The 19383-nt window shown below is 44.2% G+C and overlaps 1 protein-coding gene across 3 annotated transcripts in view; it reads left to right on the forward strand.

Moving 5' to 3' along the window:
* The window catches only part of man1a2 (mannosidase, alpha, class 1A, member 2), a 182507-nt gene that overhangs the window by 64598 nt on the left and 98526 nt on the right, over positions 1–19383 (forward strand). For all 3 annotated transcript variants that reach the window (XM_080753189.1, XM_080753188.1, XM_080753190.1), the window contains exon 5: positions 17244–17340. In XM_080753189.1, the coding sequence (XP_080609315.1) occupies positions 17244–17340 (97 nt within the window). The remainder of the gene's footprint in view (positions 1–17243; positions 17341–19383) is intronic.

Below are 19383 nucleotides of genomic sequence, written 5' to 3' on the forward strand. Positions count from 1 at the left end.
GCCTGTCACGTCATGAATGTATTTACTGCGGTGGTGTGGTGGTGGGAGCGGCCGTGCAATTCGGACCTTGCGCGACATCCTCCTCGCTGTGTCCTGTGTCTCCCCCGATCCTGTGTCTCCCCCTCCCCGGAGGATGCCCCCCTCCCCCACCCCACGGAGATGGAGATGAGAGGGGGCAGCAGAGGTCGCAGGGGACGGCCGCTTTAGATCAATCAGAGTGAGTGGAGGCCGGCCAGGGCCAGCACATAACTCCAAACTCCAGTCACTTCCCCAAACCTCCAAAGCTCTCCCGCCGGGGAGAGTGCCTCTTCTGCGGGGAGCTAAGCTGATTTTTCTTATTTTTTTTCTTGCAATGCAGTGGTACTGCTCTCAAAGGGTTGCTAAAAAGTGATTGAAGAATATTACACAGCCTGTGTCACTGTGTGTGTGTGTGTGTGTGTGTGTGTGTGTGTGTGTGTGTGTGTGTGTGTGTGTGTGTGTGTGTGTGTGTGTGTGTGTGTGTGTGTGTGTGTGTGTGTGTGTGTGTGTGTGTGTGTGTGTGTGTGAGTGAGACCCTAGTATGTCAGTGATGAGGGTGCATGAATCAGGTCTGTTCCTCCATGGGAATAGGAGGGCCAGAGGCACATTGAGTCTTTGTGCCACCACGGTGCGGGCAGCATGCAGGAGCCTGCTGGGGCAGGGATTTGGCTGCTGTTGTGAAGGTCACCATAGCTCCTTGCGGGGCCAGCGTGTTTCAGCCCAGACATTGGAGGGCCCATGATGCCGGAACGGCCAGGCTGGCCACACTGACTCCACTGCATACCCTGTGGTGTCGAGGGTTGCGTTGCCCACCTTTTTTTTACCGGAATATGACCGGGAAAGGTTGACTGAGCATGGTATGCTCTTTTACAACAACGCCCTTCTGTGCAATCCAACAGTCACTCACATTCACACCCGTGCATGCACAGTATCGAGTTTTTTACAGTTAACCAAGCTCTCAATCAGTGTTTCTCAAATGGGGGTATGTGTACCCTATGGCCGGGTACATAGTGGTACTACAGAAGTTATTTATTTAACTGTTTCTAAGGATTAAAACGCTCATAAACTTTGTAATGATCTTTATATTTTTAACCAAATGAAATAATAAAAACCTTTTGCACATTATTTGTACATATGGGCATATCCACTTAATAAAATGTTACGGCCACAGTTTTAAATACATCTTGGCCAGGAGGTACTAATTGCAACTCTTTAAGTCTTTGTCTGTCTGTGTGTTTCTATGTGCAAGGCATTGCTGACAATGAGCACTTGTGCTCAGCTACAACCTTGGGTGAAAAAAGTGGTGCAGTAATTTACGGAAAGTTAAACCATGGAGATAAGAGGTTTTTGCCCGACGGCAACAATATATGCCAGCAATGGTTTTCTCCTGCAGTTTTCTAAGCAAGTCAGCTAAAGGGGGTACAGAAGCCAAAAGTATTCTAGAACCTCTTCTCTAAATGACTGCCTTCTCCAATCCCTTCATGCCCATCACTGTCACAGCACTTCACAGAGAAACATCTAAATGCATTGACATGTTGTCCCCATCACCCCACTGTGGATTCGCCTTGAAAAGTGGAGATGAAAAGCTCGTTCCCAGGGAGGCACAGTGTGACATCACCAACAAAGACAATCTGTTGATGCTGTCTGACTTTATGGACCAAACACCATAGAATTTTAACTGTCAGGCTTTCACACCGAAATGAGCGGTGTTTTATGTTGGTACACGCCGTTATAAACCTGGAAATGTATCCAATATGCAAGGAAAAACCACCCCAGGTTCTGTCACAGCTTCCATAAAACTGGCCTATTTATTGTTAATAGAACAGCTGTTGAAGGTATTGCTAGAGGGAAAGACAAATATAATTTTATGGTTCTGAATGGTCATTCGAACACGTCCGCATTGACCTGTCCAAGATTACATGCGGGGGGGAAATGTTGAAACCCATGCACAGATTACGGTCTAACCCATAGTGACTTTTATTCCTACAGCTGTCACTGTCCCCTTTCTCTTAAAATGTCTCATTAAGGTCAAATGTAGGTGTTTCTTAACATCACTAGCTGGATTCATTCTTGTTCCTTCCTCATGTTCCCTTTATAGTATGAATATGTTAATTCTCATTTTAAGGTTGAGCAGATGTCAGTAGCACTGGTACTCTGTAACTGTGCGTACCAGCTCAATTAAATCACTGTCTGCAACATCGTTGTCATTCATCAATAGTCTAGTTACCTAATTGAGGTAATTATACATGTATAGTTTCACAGCAGCCCCTCTGGTCAACCGGCCATCAGTGTGGCAGGGCAGTGCCATGTGAAATATAATTTTCAGACAAAAACAGTGGCGATGGTTGAGTTCCTTGGCTGAGATAAAATGAACCATTTTGATTAGCACTGTACACTGGCCTTGTCCGTTTTCAGGCTTTTGCATTTCAGTTATGTTGACACATCACAGCACATAACTAAATATTCAGAATTGAGCTTCGTGAGTTGTGTCTGTTTTTATAGAGAAGGAAATACATGGAAATACAAAATTCAGATGGGCGTCCACGGTCAAATACATATCAATTTGGGGGTCCTTGGCACAATATTCTTTCTTTGAGAAACAGTGTTTTAGATCAGGGGTTTTCAAAGTGGGTGACGGGGCACCCTGGGGTGCCGTGACGGCAGTCCAGGGGTGCCGCGAGATAATTTGATAATATTTGGAATTTATATGGACATTTAAAAAAATATTTAGTATCGTTTTAAACGTATAAATGTAAGGTGCTGGGAGTGAAAATTATGAACATAATGTAGGGGGTGCCTCGGATGAAACTGCTGCTTTGCCCTCTTGGCAGCGTCACGGAGGGAGTGAGAGAGGGAGAGCAGCCGCCACACACGGATAGATCATAATGAATCATTTAGTCCCCTCTCCTTTGGGGGCATTTCTTGTGACTGTACATTTACATTAGTGAAAGGAGTACTCTAGCATTTACCTATGCTAACTATCAGGAGCAGTGGGTGTTATTAATATGGTGCCCCGGGAGTGGTTATAGGGCTCAAGTGTCTTGTTCAGGGACACTTTGACACGTGTGACTGGTCGACCTTCTCATCCTATATACTCCTATAATTAATCCTATAATCCTACACCCACCTGTACTCTCTCTAGTCGGTCTTCTCCCTCTAACCTTCCTTCTCTCAGACGCAGGCACGCGCACTCAGCGCCCATCCATCTCTCTTTCTCTCTCTTTGCTGTTGCATCATAGCGGCCCATGTTGTGTCCTCTAGGGCTGCGTTCACACTGTAAAGTCATATGCCCTGTCACTCTCGCATACCTCTTCGGTGCCCGATCAAAATAAGAATCCATTTCCCACAATGCTTTGCGGGACGTGGGCGGTTCCGCGAGACAAAGTGTAGCGTAGAGTAGACTGCAAGTGAAACCCCGCCCAGTGGATCGGAGCCCGGCCCTTCTGTCCTATTGGTTGGTGGTTGAACCCGAAACTTCTGTCTCATCACAGATCCTCCTTGCAGATGGGCTGCTTCGTGGCTGCTTGCTTAAATTAAGACTGTCCTTTAGCCAAGAGGTTTGCAAGATGCAAAAAAACATGTGACTTCCATAGGGAATTCATTGGATTCCCCCCTCCCCCCGTATCCCCCAAGGAGAGTGACAGGGCATATGACTTTACTGTGTGCAGGAAGCCTTAAGAAAGCGTTCCGAAGGAAGAGTGATTTAGTGCAAAAATTGATGTCACCCTCCCACGCCGCCCTGTGGACGCAGTCGCTAGCGAGACAATCCAGTGAGAAAATAACGTCTTCCTGTGTGCTGTCTTAAAGGTATTTTCAACAGTTCACAAACAGTAAACGCCTTTACTCAAAGCCCCCCCCCCCCCCCCCTTTGCAATAGATGGCATTTAAAAGAGAAAATCACAATAAAAGCAATGTGGGTGCCATGCAAGCTGCTTATGAATCCAAAGCGCTGTGCCCTTGGCAGTGGCACCGTCTGTCTCGAATTCCAATTTCACGTGCCTCTTACTTACTGAGAGCCCCTTTGTGTGTACATTTGAATTTTAATCAGGTTTTGTTGAACCATTCGGCGGCGGTCCCAGTATAATGAATACCTACCTGCCTCTTCCATTCAGGTTTTATCTTGACGCGTCGCCGCGGGGCCACGTCACTTAAAAGGGCAGTTTGGTTAGCGAGAGTTGATTTATCCTCTCTCACACGTATCCCCAAAACCATAACCTAATGCATAAGTTATACTATGTCGTAGGGCTGCTACTATCTTAAACCCAACACAACAGCAAGAATAAAAAGAGAAGGAAACTAGAAGCATGTCTCCGCCACGGCAGGTAGGTTGGCCCCCTGGTGGCGCTATGATAGGCAAATGTGGAAAAAGGTGCCATGTCATCTGGGGCCTGTCATGATTTGAAGCATTTTGTTCCAAAAATGTGTTTTGCTGAAATGTAGCTCCTGGCGGCGCTATAACAGGCCAATGCGAAAAGAGTTGCATTTGTTCCTTGACCTATTGGGAATGTGCCTTGCACGGAAATCGCACTCTGTGTTCATGTTTTTAGGCGCTTTGTTCAAAATGGACCAATCCTGCTTTGGAAGCCAAACCTAGCCAATCAGGTTGGAATATGAGAAATCTGAGATTAGCTGTCCACAATAATAGAGAAGGACACGCACACGGACACGCGGACGGACAGGGGCGAAGACATAGTCTCGGCCTGGCGGAGACAATTATTACAAAGAGACAGGAAGGTTTCTTTTTAATCTCCTACCAAACCCCTGACCTTCAAGATACGAGGGCCACCGCTGGGCCTGCAGCCTCTTCCAAGGCAAGGTCAAGTGCTTAATATTATTATAGCACGATTAATAAATCTACAAAAGCCATATCGACACTGGCGCACGCCGAAATGAGTAGGCGAGAGACGCCAGGGGAGGATATCCACAACAATAGAATAGAACACTCCAACTCTCCAATCCTCTCTCGTGGAACAGAGCGACGGCAAAGGCGTGATTTATGAAGTTCCCCTGCTTTCCTGAGACACTGATAGCAACGTTTGATAGTGTGTGTGTGGAGGGGGCGGGTTAGGGGGAGTAGATAACAACATCTAGAAGAATAGATAGGAGGGACAACTGCGATGTCACCTCTGGAAGACAATGACAGCCTGACCCCAGTGTGGCCGATAAAAATAGACGTGAGATTGTGTCTGTAGCCATTTCAGCCAGCCTAAGCTTACACGTTTGTGGGAATGCTTTTCAGTCATGATGAAGGAGGATGATGTTTGAGTCATATTGCACATGACATACAGGCCTCAGTGCTTTGCTGGCAAACCAAGAGGCAATACGAATGTACATTATTAAACATCAGAGTGGGCGGCCATGTCCGAGTGTGTGGAGAGGCTGCAATCAGAAGGTTGCCAGTTCAACGCCTGAACCTTCCATTTTCCACCAACCTAAAACTTTCCTGAAGCTGTGTCGTTCTGTGATGTATTTGTTGTTGTTGTTTATGTTTCCATTATAATCAGAACACTATAGGGCAGGGGTCTTCAACAGGGGGTCCGAGACCCCTAGGGGGTCCTCAGAGTTACTACAGGGGGGCCTCCAAATCTTTGTGTAATATAGATGAACTTTTTTTCTCCTTTTTTATATTAACCACTTGAACCCTAATGTCCATACTGGGAGAACTGTAGCCAAAAAGGCGTTGTGAGCTTGTAGATCGGCTATTTTCAGCAAAGATCTTTGGTGTAGAGGGGGAAAAGAGCAGACTAAGTACAGAGTGAAAGGTCAGGTTTCTAATTATTGACGGTTCAAGTAGTTAAATATCCGAAAACACAAATTGACATTAATCGAAAACACACTGACGATTGTGCTGTCAAACAATGACACTATATGGAATCTAAAAAAAAATAATTGTGGGGGTCCCTGCTTCATCTCTCTCAATTAAGGGGTCCTTGGCCTAAAAACGTTGAAGACCCTGCTATGGGGGTATGGCATTAAAGAAAATGCTAACCTACAAGCTCACAAGTTGTAGATCTGCTATTGCCGCTATGTTTTGGGGAAAAGGGATCTACTGTAGTACCACCTCCTGAGCACAGCCCAAATTATGCTCTGAGAACCGCATCTAAAACCGAGCTGTAGCTTCTGGAAACAAATCCATTTGTTGCAATACAACGTTTTCAATTATTTAACATACTGTGTAAGTGTCTCTGACTGAGCTGAAAGGAATTAGAAAGCCAAAGAAACAGTATGGCAGCCTTTATGGAAACTGAAACCGTAATGTACGACAGATGATTAATTTTGGAATCCTAAGTTAGTTTAAAGCCATCCCTCCATGGGAGTGGAAGCTGAGTATTCTTGAAATCACTTATTTTGTTTATTTTTTTTTTTTTTTTACATTTTGCCATTTCACTGATTGTTCATGAGTGAAATTGAATACGTTTGAAGCAGAGTACACACTGCCATGCAGAGAGTTTTGATTTCTAAGTGGGAGCTCAGATCCATATTCTAAGGAGTGTATATAGCCGAACCCACAGAGCAATCCTAACTGCGGTACGCTTGTGACACTGTGACACCGCGACTACAGGGCAACGCTCTGCAGATTTCAAATCAATGGTTTCTGCTAGGCTGCTTTCATTTATTCTACTTCATATCTTGGAGGAGGAAAAGGCCTCTATAGGTGGAGTGTTGTATCCTGGGGTGTTGCGACTAGGGAAGGGACGATAAACGATATTATCGTTTATCGTGAAGAAAACACTCACGATAATCGTATCGTGGAGATTTATTTTATCGTGATATCGTCCTCCGTCATGCACTGGGATCAATTCACCTTTTATTTGCCGAGCTGCATATCCGGTACCACTTAAACCCTCTATAATTGGTAAACGGTACTTTTTTCACTCTCTATCAAATGTCTTTGCCAAAAAATAGCCGATCTACAAGCTCACTACGCGTTGCGATGCAAGCTTGTAGATCTGCTATTTTTTGGGCAAATGTTCCGCCCCAGGATAATGGATTTTGGTTATTGTGATAATATCGTAAATCACGATTTCTTTTGTCACAATAATCGTGATATGAAATTTTCATATCGTCCCAGCCCTAGTTGTGACAGACTGTCATCTTCCAGTGCTGATGGAACTATCCCTTCTTGTGTTGTAGGAATCTGGCCCATGAACACTTTAGTTCAGGGGTCTTCAACGTTTTTTTTTTGGCAAATCTGAACCTCACAACGCCTGCGTTGCGAGGCATTGTGTGCTTGTAGATCTGCTATGTTTGGCTAATGTTCCCCTCAGAATAGGGTTAGGGTTCAAGTGGTTGATATATACCTATATCGATATATCTACCTATCTACCTACCTACCTACATACAAAGATTAGGGGACCTCCCTCTGGTAACTCTTGACTGAGTAGCCCCTGTTGAAGCCCAATACTATAGTTGACCCCATGACATATTAACCTCTCATAACTAGGACTGTAGCTCTTCTCTGCAAAGCAACACACTGTGCTATTATCCTTCACTAATAGCATTCATTACCACTACATTTGTCTTGCTTTGATTGTACTGTTTTAATACCGTGCCTTGAGATTCAATTGCCACTGGGGCAATGCGTAACAAAGATTGTGGGCTAATTATAGGGTACACTTATAGCATCATCTATACACTCCTACCAAATTGGCATTAATTTTCCAAAGGAGCGGACATCGGGGTGAATTAGCGGTACTAATGACAGTGCTTTGAGAAATTACACATTTATATATTGAAGGCCAATGTGACAACGATAAGTGTTAATTTGTTGCGGCAAATGAAATTGTAATCATGGGGCCGTTCAACGACACATGGCCAGAGCCTGAGAGAGAGAGAAAGAGTTGACACTCCTTTTAACCTCACATTGTGTTTTCGTTCCGAATTGTTCAGTGTGATCTGGTCTATACAGCCTGCTTGGTGTATTCAGTAATATTGCACGCAAGCACACACACACACACACTACCTTTTCTGTATCGGCTATAAACACAGGCCAGATCAGCAGCATGATCCCTGTCTTAACTCCATTCGAAAATGCACAACGTCTCTGTCTGTCTGGTTGAGACCTCATAAGAACCACACTCCACTCTGTCGAGGTGCTAACTTGTGCCAATGTGCCATTGGTGCATCTAGTCCAGTGGGTTAGGACCTCCAGGGGGGTCCCCAAATTATTTTGGCGGGTCCCCAGATCTTCTTTTGTGTATCATCGTCCTTGATGATTGGTTGGCAACATTTTATTTCACAAGATTTCTTGTATGAGGTGGCCCCCCTTGCTGACGTCGTATGATTAACTTAGTGTGAAACATTGTTTTCTCACTCAACAGCAAACAAACCAACATAAAGTTTAAGTGTATAGAGGGTATCTGCACATTTCTAAAGTGACAACAATTGAAGGACTTTTTAATACCTCTGAAATGACAAATTAAAATCAACAAAAATGGTCAAAGAGGTAGAAATAGTGAAAATAGCCGATCTACATTACATGCTCACACCGCCTCGCGTCACGAGGCGTTGTGAGCATGGAGAACTGCTATTTTCATAATAGAACTGTGTTATACAAAATGTAATCCTCAGTTAATATATGATTATTTTGGGGGTCGCGGCCTGAAAAGGTTGAGAAACACTGATCTACAGTAGTCATCGCCTAGTCATTTCGCGTTACTTTCTGCTCATTAGCTGGCCCTATAGCCAAATATGGTCACATACTTTACATACCCAGACAGCTATCGTCACTCTACTTGTGCGCTCTGCTGGCGCAAGTAAATAGCAAAAGTAGCAGATCGTGCCGATCTGTTGCCTACTTGGGATTCTTTGGCGTGCCACTTTAGTATGATCAAGTAGGGCATTGATTTATAACAGTGTTTCTCAAAGTGGATTCTAGGGACTTTGTGGGTTCCTTTATGGGAGTCTAAATTGACCCTTAAAAGTCTGTAACTCGAACAGCATACAAATGGAACCAAATGAACCCTAACGGGTTCATTTGTACACTGTCAGAGTTAAGGGGAGCCCTTGAAATGTAAAAGTTTGAGAATGATTCACAAGAAATCACAAAAAGTTAGAATATGTACTGTAGATAGGAGGTTTCTGCCCTGACACTAACGATACAGTAGATTGTGCTTAGCATAGCCTTGTGAGCCAGTCTCTTGTTAAAAATCAAACCTTGGTTCGAAGTGGAGCGGTGAATTTGAGCAGTTCCAGGTCTATGTTTTTGATTCTATGTGTTCTAAATCTATGAACTCTGTCCTAGATCTATAATGCAGTGATGTTGCTAGCTTTTTAATGTGTCATGCTGTTGTGTGTGTGTGTGTGTGTGGGGGGGGGGGGGGGGGTTAGTGTTGGTGCGTGCGCGTGTGTGTGTGTGTGTGTGTGTGCGTTTGTGTAGTGAGTGTGGGTGGGGGGGTGTGTGTGTGTGTGTGTGTCATGCTGTTGTGTGTGTGTGGGGGGGGGGTGAGTGTTGCTGCGTGAGTGTGGGTGGGGGGGGGGGGTGTCATGATGTTGTGTGTGTGTGTGTGTGGGGGGGGGGGGGGGGGTGAGTGTTGCTGCGTGCGCGTGTGTGTGTGTGTGTGTGTGTGCGTGCGTGTGTGTGCGTGGGGGGGGGGGGGGTGAGTGTTGCTGCATGTGTGTGTGTGTGTGTGTGTGTGTGTGTGTGTGTGTGTGTATGTGTGCCTGCACAACAGCGCCCCTCCTTTAACTTGTGTGGCCACTCAAGGTATTGCCAGGCTACAGACATAGCCACCCAGAGACATAGCCACCCACGGACATACCTGTCTATTGGGAGCGCTTTCACCGCTCCAACAATGGAGATCAATACTTCCAGCCACTGCTGTGTAGTTCCTGCGTTGAACCCAATTCATCTGTGTTACTGAGGTGTGCTCGCTACAGGACATAAACCACGTGATCGCGAGGCTGCAGCGAGACATCAGACGATGTCATAACTCTCTCTTTCAGCGGGTCTGCGAAGGCTGTTGTCGGAATGTCAGTCTTTTGTCAATATCGCCATTTGTTTCTGAGAAAGGGGGTTAGTCTTCTGCCTTCAGTTTTTAATTTTTATATTATTATACTGAGAAAGAAAGGAAGCAGCAGCAGGGATGTGTAGCGTGGCTCACTTAGAATTAGATTAGCTTAGGCTTCATTCTCCCAGAGGGATATTTGTTTGTTCACAGCCTGTTCAACACAAGCAACAGTAGCATACAACATAACAAACAGGTAGGGACTTTGTGGGTTCCTTTATGGGAGTCTAAATTGACCCTTACAAGTCTGTAACTCTAACAGCATACAAATGGAACCAAATGAATGACAATGCATAGAATCTCATACATGTAGAATCGGCCTGCAGTCCTAAAGGAGAATTCCGGACTAGCCTTTTTATTACCTTAATCTGATGTTATCAGATACATTTTTTTCCGAGTCTCCCGCAGCTCCGATTGCACACGGTGGGGTACAATGCTAAACCGCTTTTTGTATCGCTCGAATAGTATCGCTTTTGTAGATTTAGTATGTGTCCTGAGTGTGTGGGTGTGGTAAGGCCATTCATTTTAGAGGCAGTATCTGTGATGCTGGTAGTCACTTTGTTGTTTTAAGGCAGTGTTTCTCAAACATATTCGTGCCAAAAAGGATGTCCAAATTGATATGCATTTGGCTGCGGACCCCCATTCGAATGTCTTTGTGCCAGGGACCTCAAGAAGAGAAGATTTGTTTTGAAAAAGTTCCAATCATTTGGAAGACAAATTTCAGTGTGAACTGACAATAAAGTACTATATCATATCATATCATATCATATCATATCATATCATTTGATTTTATGTTTTGTTTGCAAAAATAGCACACATTACAGTATGTACAGTACAAGCTTGCTGTGCAATCTGCAATTTTTGAGCCAACCTATATGGTTAAAGTGGTTAAAATGACTGTGATGCTGTATTAAGACATCTGGTGCCAACCCCGAGTTTCCCGAGTTTGAAAAGGTACTACCCCTGTGCCAACCCCGAGTTTCCCGAGTTTGGGCCGTTTTTGAAGAAAAAAAAATATATATATTTTTTCATTTATTTTTTTCAAAAAAAAATTTTGGACCTCCAGAAATGTATTAGGCATGATCGCGATCGCGAAATTGCATGTTTAACCCCCATACCAACCCATTCTTTCAAACATGGCAGCCATGTTTGTTTACATCTGAAGAAAACATAATGGCTGATAAATCATGAATGCCTGAACGGATTTCCAAGCAGATTTCTTTTGTTTGAAAGCTGTGAACAGTGTGCACACACGTGGTGCATCATCTAGGCATGGGCGTGCACGATCCGTGCACTATAAATTACATGGAAGTCTATGGAGACCATGGCATCGCGAGACATTGGAGAGAAAAAAGTACCCCTTGGAACCTCCACTTTGGGAACCACTATTTTAAATAATGGAAGCTGAAAAAAAGTTCCAAAAGTGATTTAAAGCTATACTGTGTAAGTTGCTCAACTGGTGGTCTGTAGCAGTATAGCAAACCGCGGTCGCGTTTGCTTTTTTCGTCCGTTTTTCGCTCGCGGACCGGGCCGTCAGACCACCGCGTCCGCCTCGCCTCGCCGAGACGCTTTCAATGAGGTCTCCCGTGTCCTTCTACGAGCAGCGGTTGGGGAGTTACATGCTAGACTCCTCCAGTGTAAACACTGCAGTGTAAACACTGCAGTGTACTTCCTGAAGGCGTGTTTCCTAAACCCACCAGAGAGCCCGGCAGTGTATGTTCTGCGCTGTGATTGGCCGGCAGTGTATAACCCTCGCTGTGATTGGCCGGTAGTGTGATGACGCAATTTTTCCGCGAAAACCGGTCCCGGGCAGGGATCATAGAAAACATATAAAGAGAAGGCTTTAGAAGCTGAAAATAACGGAGTGGGGGTTCTAAAACTTTAGCGATTTAACAGCTAGGACCATTTTAAGATTTGTTTTATAAAAAAAGTTACATGGTATAACTTTAAATGTATTATTGTTATAGTGCAGTGCTCATTCGGGGCATGGCTGACCACCATTCAGAACATGGTGTTCCCTGTTCGGAGCATGCAGCCTGTGATGGAGAACCACTCATCCAGTCGCCCTGCCACGCAACTCAGTCCCCGGGTCCTCAGCAATACTCCCGGCAATTGTGAAGTGGATGGGATGAGCGGCTCGTGGGATACGAGAACCGCAGACTGTCTTGATGTGTTTTGGCAAATGGATGATGGTTTGCCAGCTGGTGTTACTGTTACTTGGAATTCTTGGGAATTGTTGTGTACAAGACTGTAAGTCCTTCCTAAAGCTAAAAATGGTAAGTGGGGCATTTATATAGTGCTTTTATCCAAGGCGCTTTACAGAGATTGTGCATTGCATTCATCCATTCACAGTTCACACACACATTCATAGACCGATGTGGAGGAAACCATGCAAGGCACCAACCTGTTCACCGGGAGCAACTAGGGATTCAGAGTCTTGCTCAAGGACTCTTCGACACTAATTCTGGGGGAGCATGGGATCAAACTGGGAACCCTTCGGGAACCCTCCGTGCTCTAATGGCGGTTTCTCTACCCCTGAGCCACTGCCGCCCAAGAAATGCATCTGTTCTGGTTCATTCTTCAGGGTTATGGAACACGTATCTGGGTTTTATATTGTTAGCATCAATAAAGTATATTTTAGAATTCACTTGCTGTAGATGTGAAGAGTTCACTCTCTCACAAAGTTGTCAATATATGGCCATGGCATGTACGATTAATTGTTCAAGTATTTCTGTCACATTGGAACATTATGAATAGACTCAACAGAGTATATTATACTCTATTGAGTCCCCATGTGTCTACAAGAGGCCACCTCCTTTTTTCCCTCTACACCAAATCTCTTGGCTGACGACGCGTAGCAACGCAACATAGATCTGCTGTTTTCACTTTCAACCTGGCATCCCTAAAAATGTTCAGAAACAGTGAGAATAGCACAGCTACGGTGTGACACAGCTTGTAGATTAGATACAGTATTTCCGCTATTCACAGTATGAGGAAATACTGTACTGTATATAGGGCTTAAGTCGTCAAGAAAGATTTGAGATATCTTGAGACTAGAGCTTTTCATTTTAATAAATACTGATAGACAACGATAGTTGATTTATTTGTTTTGATTATTGCACATTTTTGATTCTTCCCATGTTGTTGATATCTCATTCCTTTTTTCTGCCATGGCTTCAGAACCAATTTTAACACAGATTTCAAGGAATGCGGCAACATCTTGACAGTTAAATACCAGAGAGCCTAAATAAACCTCCCCCTCCCTTTTCGAAGCCAGCAGTGATTAAAGATGGCAGACGCGGCGAAGACCTCCAACACACTTACATGCCTGCCTAGAGACATCCTGACGCGCTTAGAGAGATGTAGCTAACAACCAAACGGGTGCCTGCCTTCGTTTGGGCTTTTTATAAAAAACGCCAATAAGCCAAACGGCAAATTCTCCTGGAAAATATAGGTTACACAGAGGTGATAAATCTTTCGTTGTATCTGTTAATGTACTGGCTGCTACAGTAGCTACTTTGGCAGATAACCAACCATCATTTGAGGGCCTGCCCGGGGACGTGGTGAAAGTATCTTGCGAACTTTGGAACCAATATCCCAAGAGTTAGTTTGTTTCTTGCCTTTGCGGCAAGTATTCCACTATGACTACAGCTGGGCTGCCAGATCCGATCAATCGCATTTGATGGCATGTTGTCCAATTAGTAAGCCAAGGTCCTTCAAATAAGGTGTTTGTCAACATTGTCAAACTCCCCGCGCAGTCACACTTGTCCTTGGCATATGGGCCAATCAGAATTTGATGAAGCCCCCCTTGAACAGTGATCAGAGCAAGTGGCCCATGGTTAAGAGTGTGTGTCGTCGACGGTGCATGTTAATGTGATTTATTGTCTGGTGTGTGTGTGTAGGGCTATCACGACTATTAGATTTTTTTTTACGATTAATTGTTGCTCAAGGAATAGTATTTCTGTTATTGAACATTAAGAATAGAAATCACATTTCTGTTTGACTTTTAAGCTTCTTAAACAAAAGGTGCACAAGGCTAATATGACAAATAACTTACATAATTTAATAACTTTATACTTAACTTTATAAAAAACATGAATAGTGGAAATCTACGATCTACAAGTTCAAAACCGTGATGCGTTTTGAGCTTATATAGATATGCTATTTCCCCACATTTAAAATGTTGGATATATATTTAAAATAAATCAACATCGTAATGATCATGACGATTTAGCAATTTAGTTTGCCATAATAGTTCTCAAATAATTGCGTTTAGACGATCATGTAATAATTGTGACAGACGTGTGTGCGTGTACGTGTGCATGCGTGCGCTCACAGTTTGCGTCATGGAAAGCCACCAGGCCAATAGCACAATGAAACTCCTGAGCCGCAGACTTTATTAACTTGGCTGGCTTGCTGCTCCAGGGGAGCCAGAGCTACAGGAGAACGCAGCGGGAGAATCTGGTCTCTTACTCCCTGCATGGCAGCCTGGATGGGCAGATAACACACACAGAGCGGAAAGAAGCTAGACTGGCAGACGGACGGCAATGGACAGATGGATTGGGTAGGCAGACGGGCATACAGAACAGATAGACCTGGACTGGCTTTTTGAAGTCTTATATTTTTGTCTAAATCCTTCTTCTAAATCAGTGGTTCCCAAACTTTTCATGTCAAGGACCTCAAAATTACATGTATTTGGCCGCGGACCCCCATCTCAAAATATGTTGTTCCAGGGACCACCAGAAGCGAATATTTGAGTTACAAATGTTCGCTTTTAAAAAGATATATTCAAAGACTTTTGTATACGATTGAAAACAAATTTTCATAAAATAGCAGATCTACAAGCTCGCAGCGCAGCACCAGCTTGTATATCTGCTATCTTTCAATAGTTAAAGCATTAAATAATTCCATATGTCCCTTTGTCAGCGCTCATCTCGCCATCTCATGTCGTCTCCCTCCTCTCTCCTCCTCCTCCCCCCTTCTCTCCTCTTTTCTCCTCAAGCACATCTCTGGCCTTGTGTCCCTCCTAAAGCAGTGGTTCTCAAACCTTTTCATGTCAAGGAACCCCCAAATTGACATGCATTTGGCTGCAGACCACCCATCTGAAATGTTTTTTTTTTTTTTTTTTTTTTTTTTTTTTTTTCAGATGGGAGGCCAGAAGATTTATATTAAAAAAAAAATTAAAAAAATGGTGCCCCCCCCAAGGACAACACTCTAAAAGGTCATGTGATGAATGCAGCTTTGTGGTTTCTTTTCTCTTTTTCTTATGTCCATGAGCCGAATGTCTGAAACTAAGCAAGCAAGGAGAGTACACTGTAGATGGATAAAGGAATGCACAGTTCTCTGAGGACTTGAATGTGACCTTGACTTATGTTGAGTCACCGTCATTCATGTGGAGAAGAGGAATCTTCCATTCAAACAGAAATATTTCGAGTGGAACTCATAAAAGAATGCAAAAAAACGTAAGAATGCTGTCAACAAGGTGTGTTCGTGCGCGCGCGTGTGTGTGTGTGTGTGTGTGTGTGTGTGTGTGCGTGCGTGCGTGTGTGAGTACAAAAACTGTCTTCACATTTTCCATGTCTTTGTACATTTACAATGACCTTTTCAACTTACAGATTGTAACTTTAAACTTGCAAGTAGTCAGTTTCACTGTGAGAAAGAGCGTCCAGTATTGAGTAATTGAGTTGTCTCAAACCTAAATGATTGAGTGAGTCACCTTCCAAATTATTGGAACTTTGTGTAATGTAAATGGTGGTTCAGGAGGTAGGGTGGCCGCTTTGGGAATCAGGAAGGTTCCCGTTTCGATCCCCTGGCTCCCCATGGGTTAGCGCATAGATATGAAACACTAGATACATCATCCGCCTCTGCAGTTCATTCGAGCGATGTGTAACAACTGTAGTCCGGACTTCCTTGAAAAACTGATGGATCGCTGCCAGTCAAAGTGACTACTTGTCTTTCCGTGACTTATGTTTCCATCCATTTCCTGATGTTGCGCGACTCAGCTGTTCTTACAGGCTGCGAATGGAAAGACCCGCCCTCACCTGCCTCTGATTGGCTTACCAACTTCCGTATGTGTGATGCACGCAGAAGCAATCAATGCACACGGAAGCAATGCAGATTTCCTTAGTTCCTCAATGCATATTTCCCGAAGGAGGCGTCTACCGTCTACCTTTCTATGTCTATGGGTTAGCGTGGAAGTGTCCTTGAGCAAGACACTGAACCCCTAACAGCTCCCCATTTAGTAGGTTGTTGCCAATGATGGTTGCCTCGATCGTCTGCTTGTGAAGGGTGAATGCATTGACGTAACTGTAAAGCGCTTTGGATAAAGGCGCTGCATAAATGCACCATTTGGCCATTTATTTTACCATTTTAAAGCAATCTTCAAGGAGATTGATCTCTGAATTTGATATGCCTTCCACGGGCTGTCACGGTCCAGAGAACACGAGCACACTAGGCTAGTTTGTGACATCTTTCCCTGTCAACGACTCTGTAACTCTCCTGGAGAGCTAATAGATGACTCTCTCTAATACAGTACCTGTAGTTCTGTTGACTTTTTCATCCGAATTTAAGCCGATCCCCATCTTTCAAGTTTTGTATAATGAGTGTATTATTGTAAGTTGCATTTCATGATGACATGCATTTAGTCTCTGTCGGGTGGAAAAAACTGTTATTTTTTTTCAGGATTCCAAGTAGAATGTGAAGATAATAGGTTTCTGCCCGACAGGGACGGTTTGTTTGGGTTTTGGGTTTGTATTCGTGCAGTCCTGGCGTAAAAAACGGAGAAAAAGAAAGGCAAACGTTGCAGAGGGCCTGGAGGGAGCCATAATGAAGACTGTTGACAGTAATACAGTTGTTTACATGCTATGCCATGTGTCTGGATTCTTCATTCCTTGCACAAAATGTACTGTTAGACTATAATACTGTAGCACTAAATAAATGAACAGCATTACAAAATCTGCCGTCCCGACAGTGTTTTGCTTGTAATTCTCCTCAACGGGCCTGATGTTTTCCTTCCACAAATCCTTTCCAGTGCTGATTTCCATATTGGAGAACATTGCATAGTCTTGGACCTACCTTACCCATGGAAGAAAAATGCTCACCAAACAGCTTGTGAGCTTGTAGATCGGCTATTCTTCAGTGTGAGAGACAATGCTCAACCAAGTATAAACAAGGCTTAAGTTTGACTGATGTCCTGTGTGTATTGTTCTTGTGTTCCAGATGATGAAGCATGCGTGGGACAGCTACAGGCAGTACGGCTGGGGTCATAACGAACTCAAGCCCCTGGCAAAGAAAGGACATTCCACTAATATCTTTGGTAAGTTGTTAGCCCCTACAGTAGCACTGGCTACTACTATACACACACATAGGGTTGCACCATTCATTGTTCATCACATGGGTGTCAGCTGATATTAAGAATGCCAGAAGATTTATGTATTTATGTAAAAGGACCCAATATATATATGTTGCCAATGATCTTATAGTATTATTCATCTGTGAATGTGAAGCCGAGAAAAGCTTTTTGTGATGTTTGAAAGCTTTTCTGGGGGAAACTTCCAATAGCATCTACGTGTAGAACAAATCCAATCTACTTTGTATCACGTTGTGTCCAGATGGCGCAGGACCACAGAGGAGACTCAGGGCGTGTGGGTGTGAAGCAAAGCCGGGCGGGGGGAGGACTAATATCTCTGTCACTGCCCTATGGACTCATACAGTTTGGTCAGGCTGTCTGCGCTGAACTTGGGAGTTGTAGAATGTTCCACTGCATGCGTTGCATCCCTCCTGATAAAACGTCCCCGCTGTCAGGTGAAAAGAAACGGCTGGAGACTCTGTGTGTATCGGAGGAGACATGTGGTTGTCTACTACATGCATGCCTGTTATGCAAGATCAGGGAACTTTAAGCAAAACCTCCCATAGGGATAGAGTTGTACAATAGCAATACATTGACACATTAGCTTAAATTAGCAGACATACATTCACAAGTATTTGAGCCTATGCCAGACTCATCAAAAGGTGGAGGCTGGGGTGGAGATGGTAGCTAAGCAGCAGCGGAACTGAGGCTTCAGTTCCAAGACAAGCAGAGCCATAGGGAATGCAAGCATTATTTAAAGGAGCCTCCTTTACTGGGTGTGAGCTCTGATTGGATTATGACAGTGTGATGTAATGATCAGCAGATCTATGAATGAGGAAAGGATCTGACTGACGGCTGATTACAGCTGAGGTGGGTGAGACTCACGTGTCCTGCATAAACTAACGCTTAGCTTCATTTTTCTGGATTCAAATTCAAAAACAGCAAAAGTAGCAGATCCACATGCTGTTGTGTGACACTGTAGTATGATCAAGTACAATAGGGTATTAATGTACAAATAAAACACACAAACATTTTAAATATGGAGATAAGAGGTTTCTGCCCGACACCAACCATATACACACGGAGGGAATTGGCAATGAAACAACAGTTGATCTACAGTAAATGGACCCGTAAGGGTGAATGCAATACAATATGTCATATACAGGCGTGCGCGCACACACACACACACACACACACACACACACACACACACACACACACACACACACACGCGCACACACGCACACACGCACACACACACACACACACAAGTCTCACACACACACACACACACACACACACACACACACACACACACACACACAAGTCACACACACACACACACACACACACACACACACTGCGTCACTCTCTCTACTGCGTCAGCACAAACAATCGTAATTACAATCAAAATAACAAAAGTCATTCCACCCTGACAGGTACATTGCTTCCATTAGCATTAAGTGCTCCCACAGCGCTAGTGGACAGGACACTTAACACATCGGTTATGACCCTGAAACAAGGCTTCCATGATGCCTGGTGAACGTGTTGTATACGAGGCCAGGGGTGTCACACCAAATTCTGGGCCCTGGGTACAAGGATTCACTGCGGGCCCCCCATGAATGTTCTTCATAGGGGGAGGGGGTGTAACCCATTTAGACTGGGAACGCATTATTCCGCATTATTTTGTGCTTTAACTATTGAAAAATAGCAGATATGTTTCTATGTCAGTGGTGCTAAAAAAAAAACATATATTCAAAGATTTGCACACATTTTCACGACTTTTCAAAAATATCGGATCTACAAGCTCGCAGCGCGGAACTCAGTGCTGTGCTGTGAACTTGTATATTATCTACTATTTTTCAATAGCTAAAGTATAAAATAACTAAGGCCCCTCCTCCTTGGGCCCTAGTAACTCTGTCCCCCCCACCCCCCCCTTGTGACACCCCTGTACGAGGCTGTAGTCTTGTGGAGCAGAGCCCACGCAGAGGGGCTTGTCTGAGGGTTTAC

This window comes from Nannobrachium achirus, assembly GCF_963921795.1.
Source record: "Nannobrachium achirus genome assembly, chromosome: 22".
Taxonomy (NCBI): Eukaryota; Metazoa; Chordata; class Actinopteri; order Myctophiformes; family Myctophidae; genus Nannobrachium; species Nannobrachium achirus.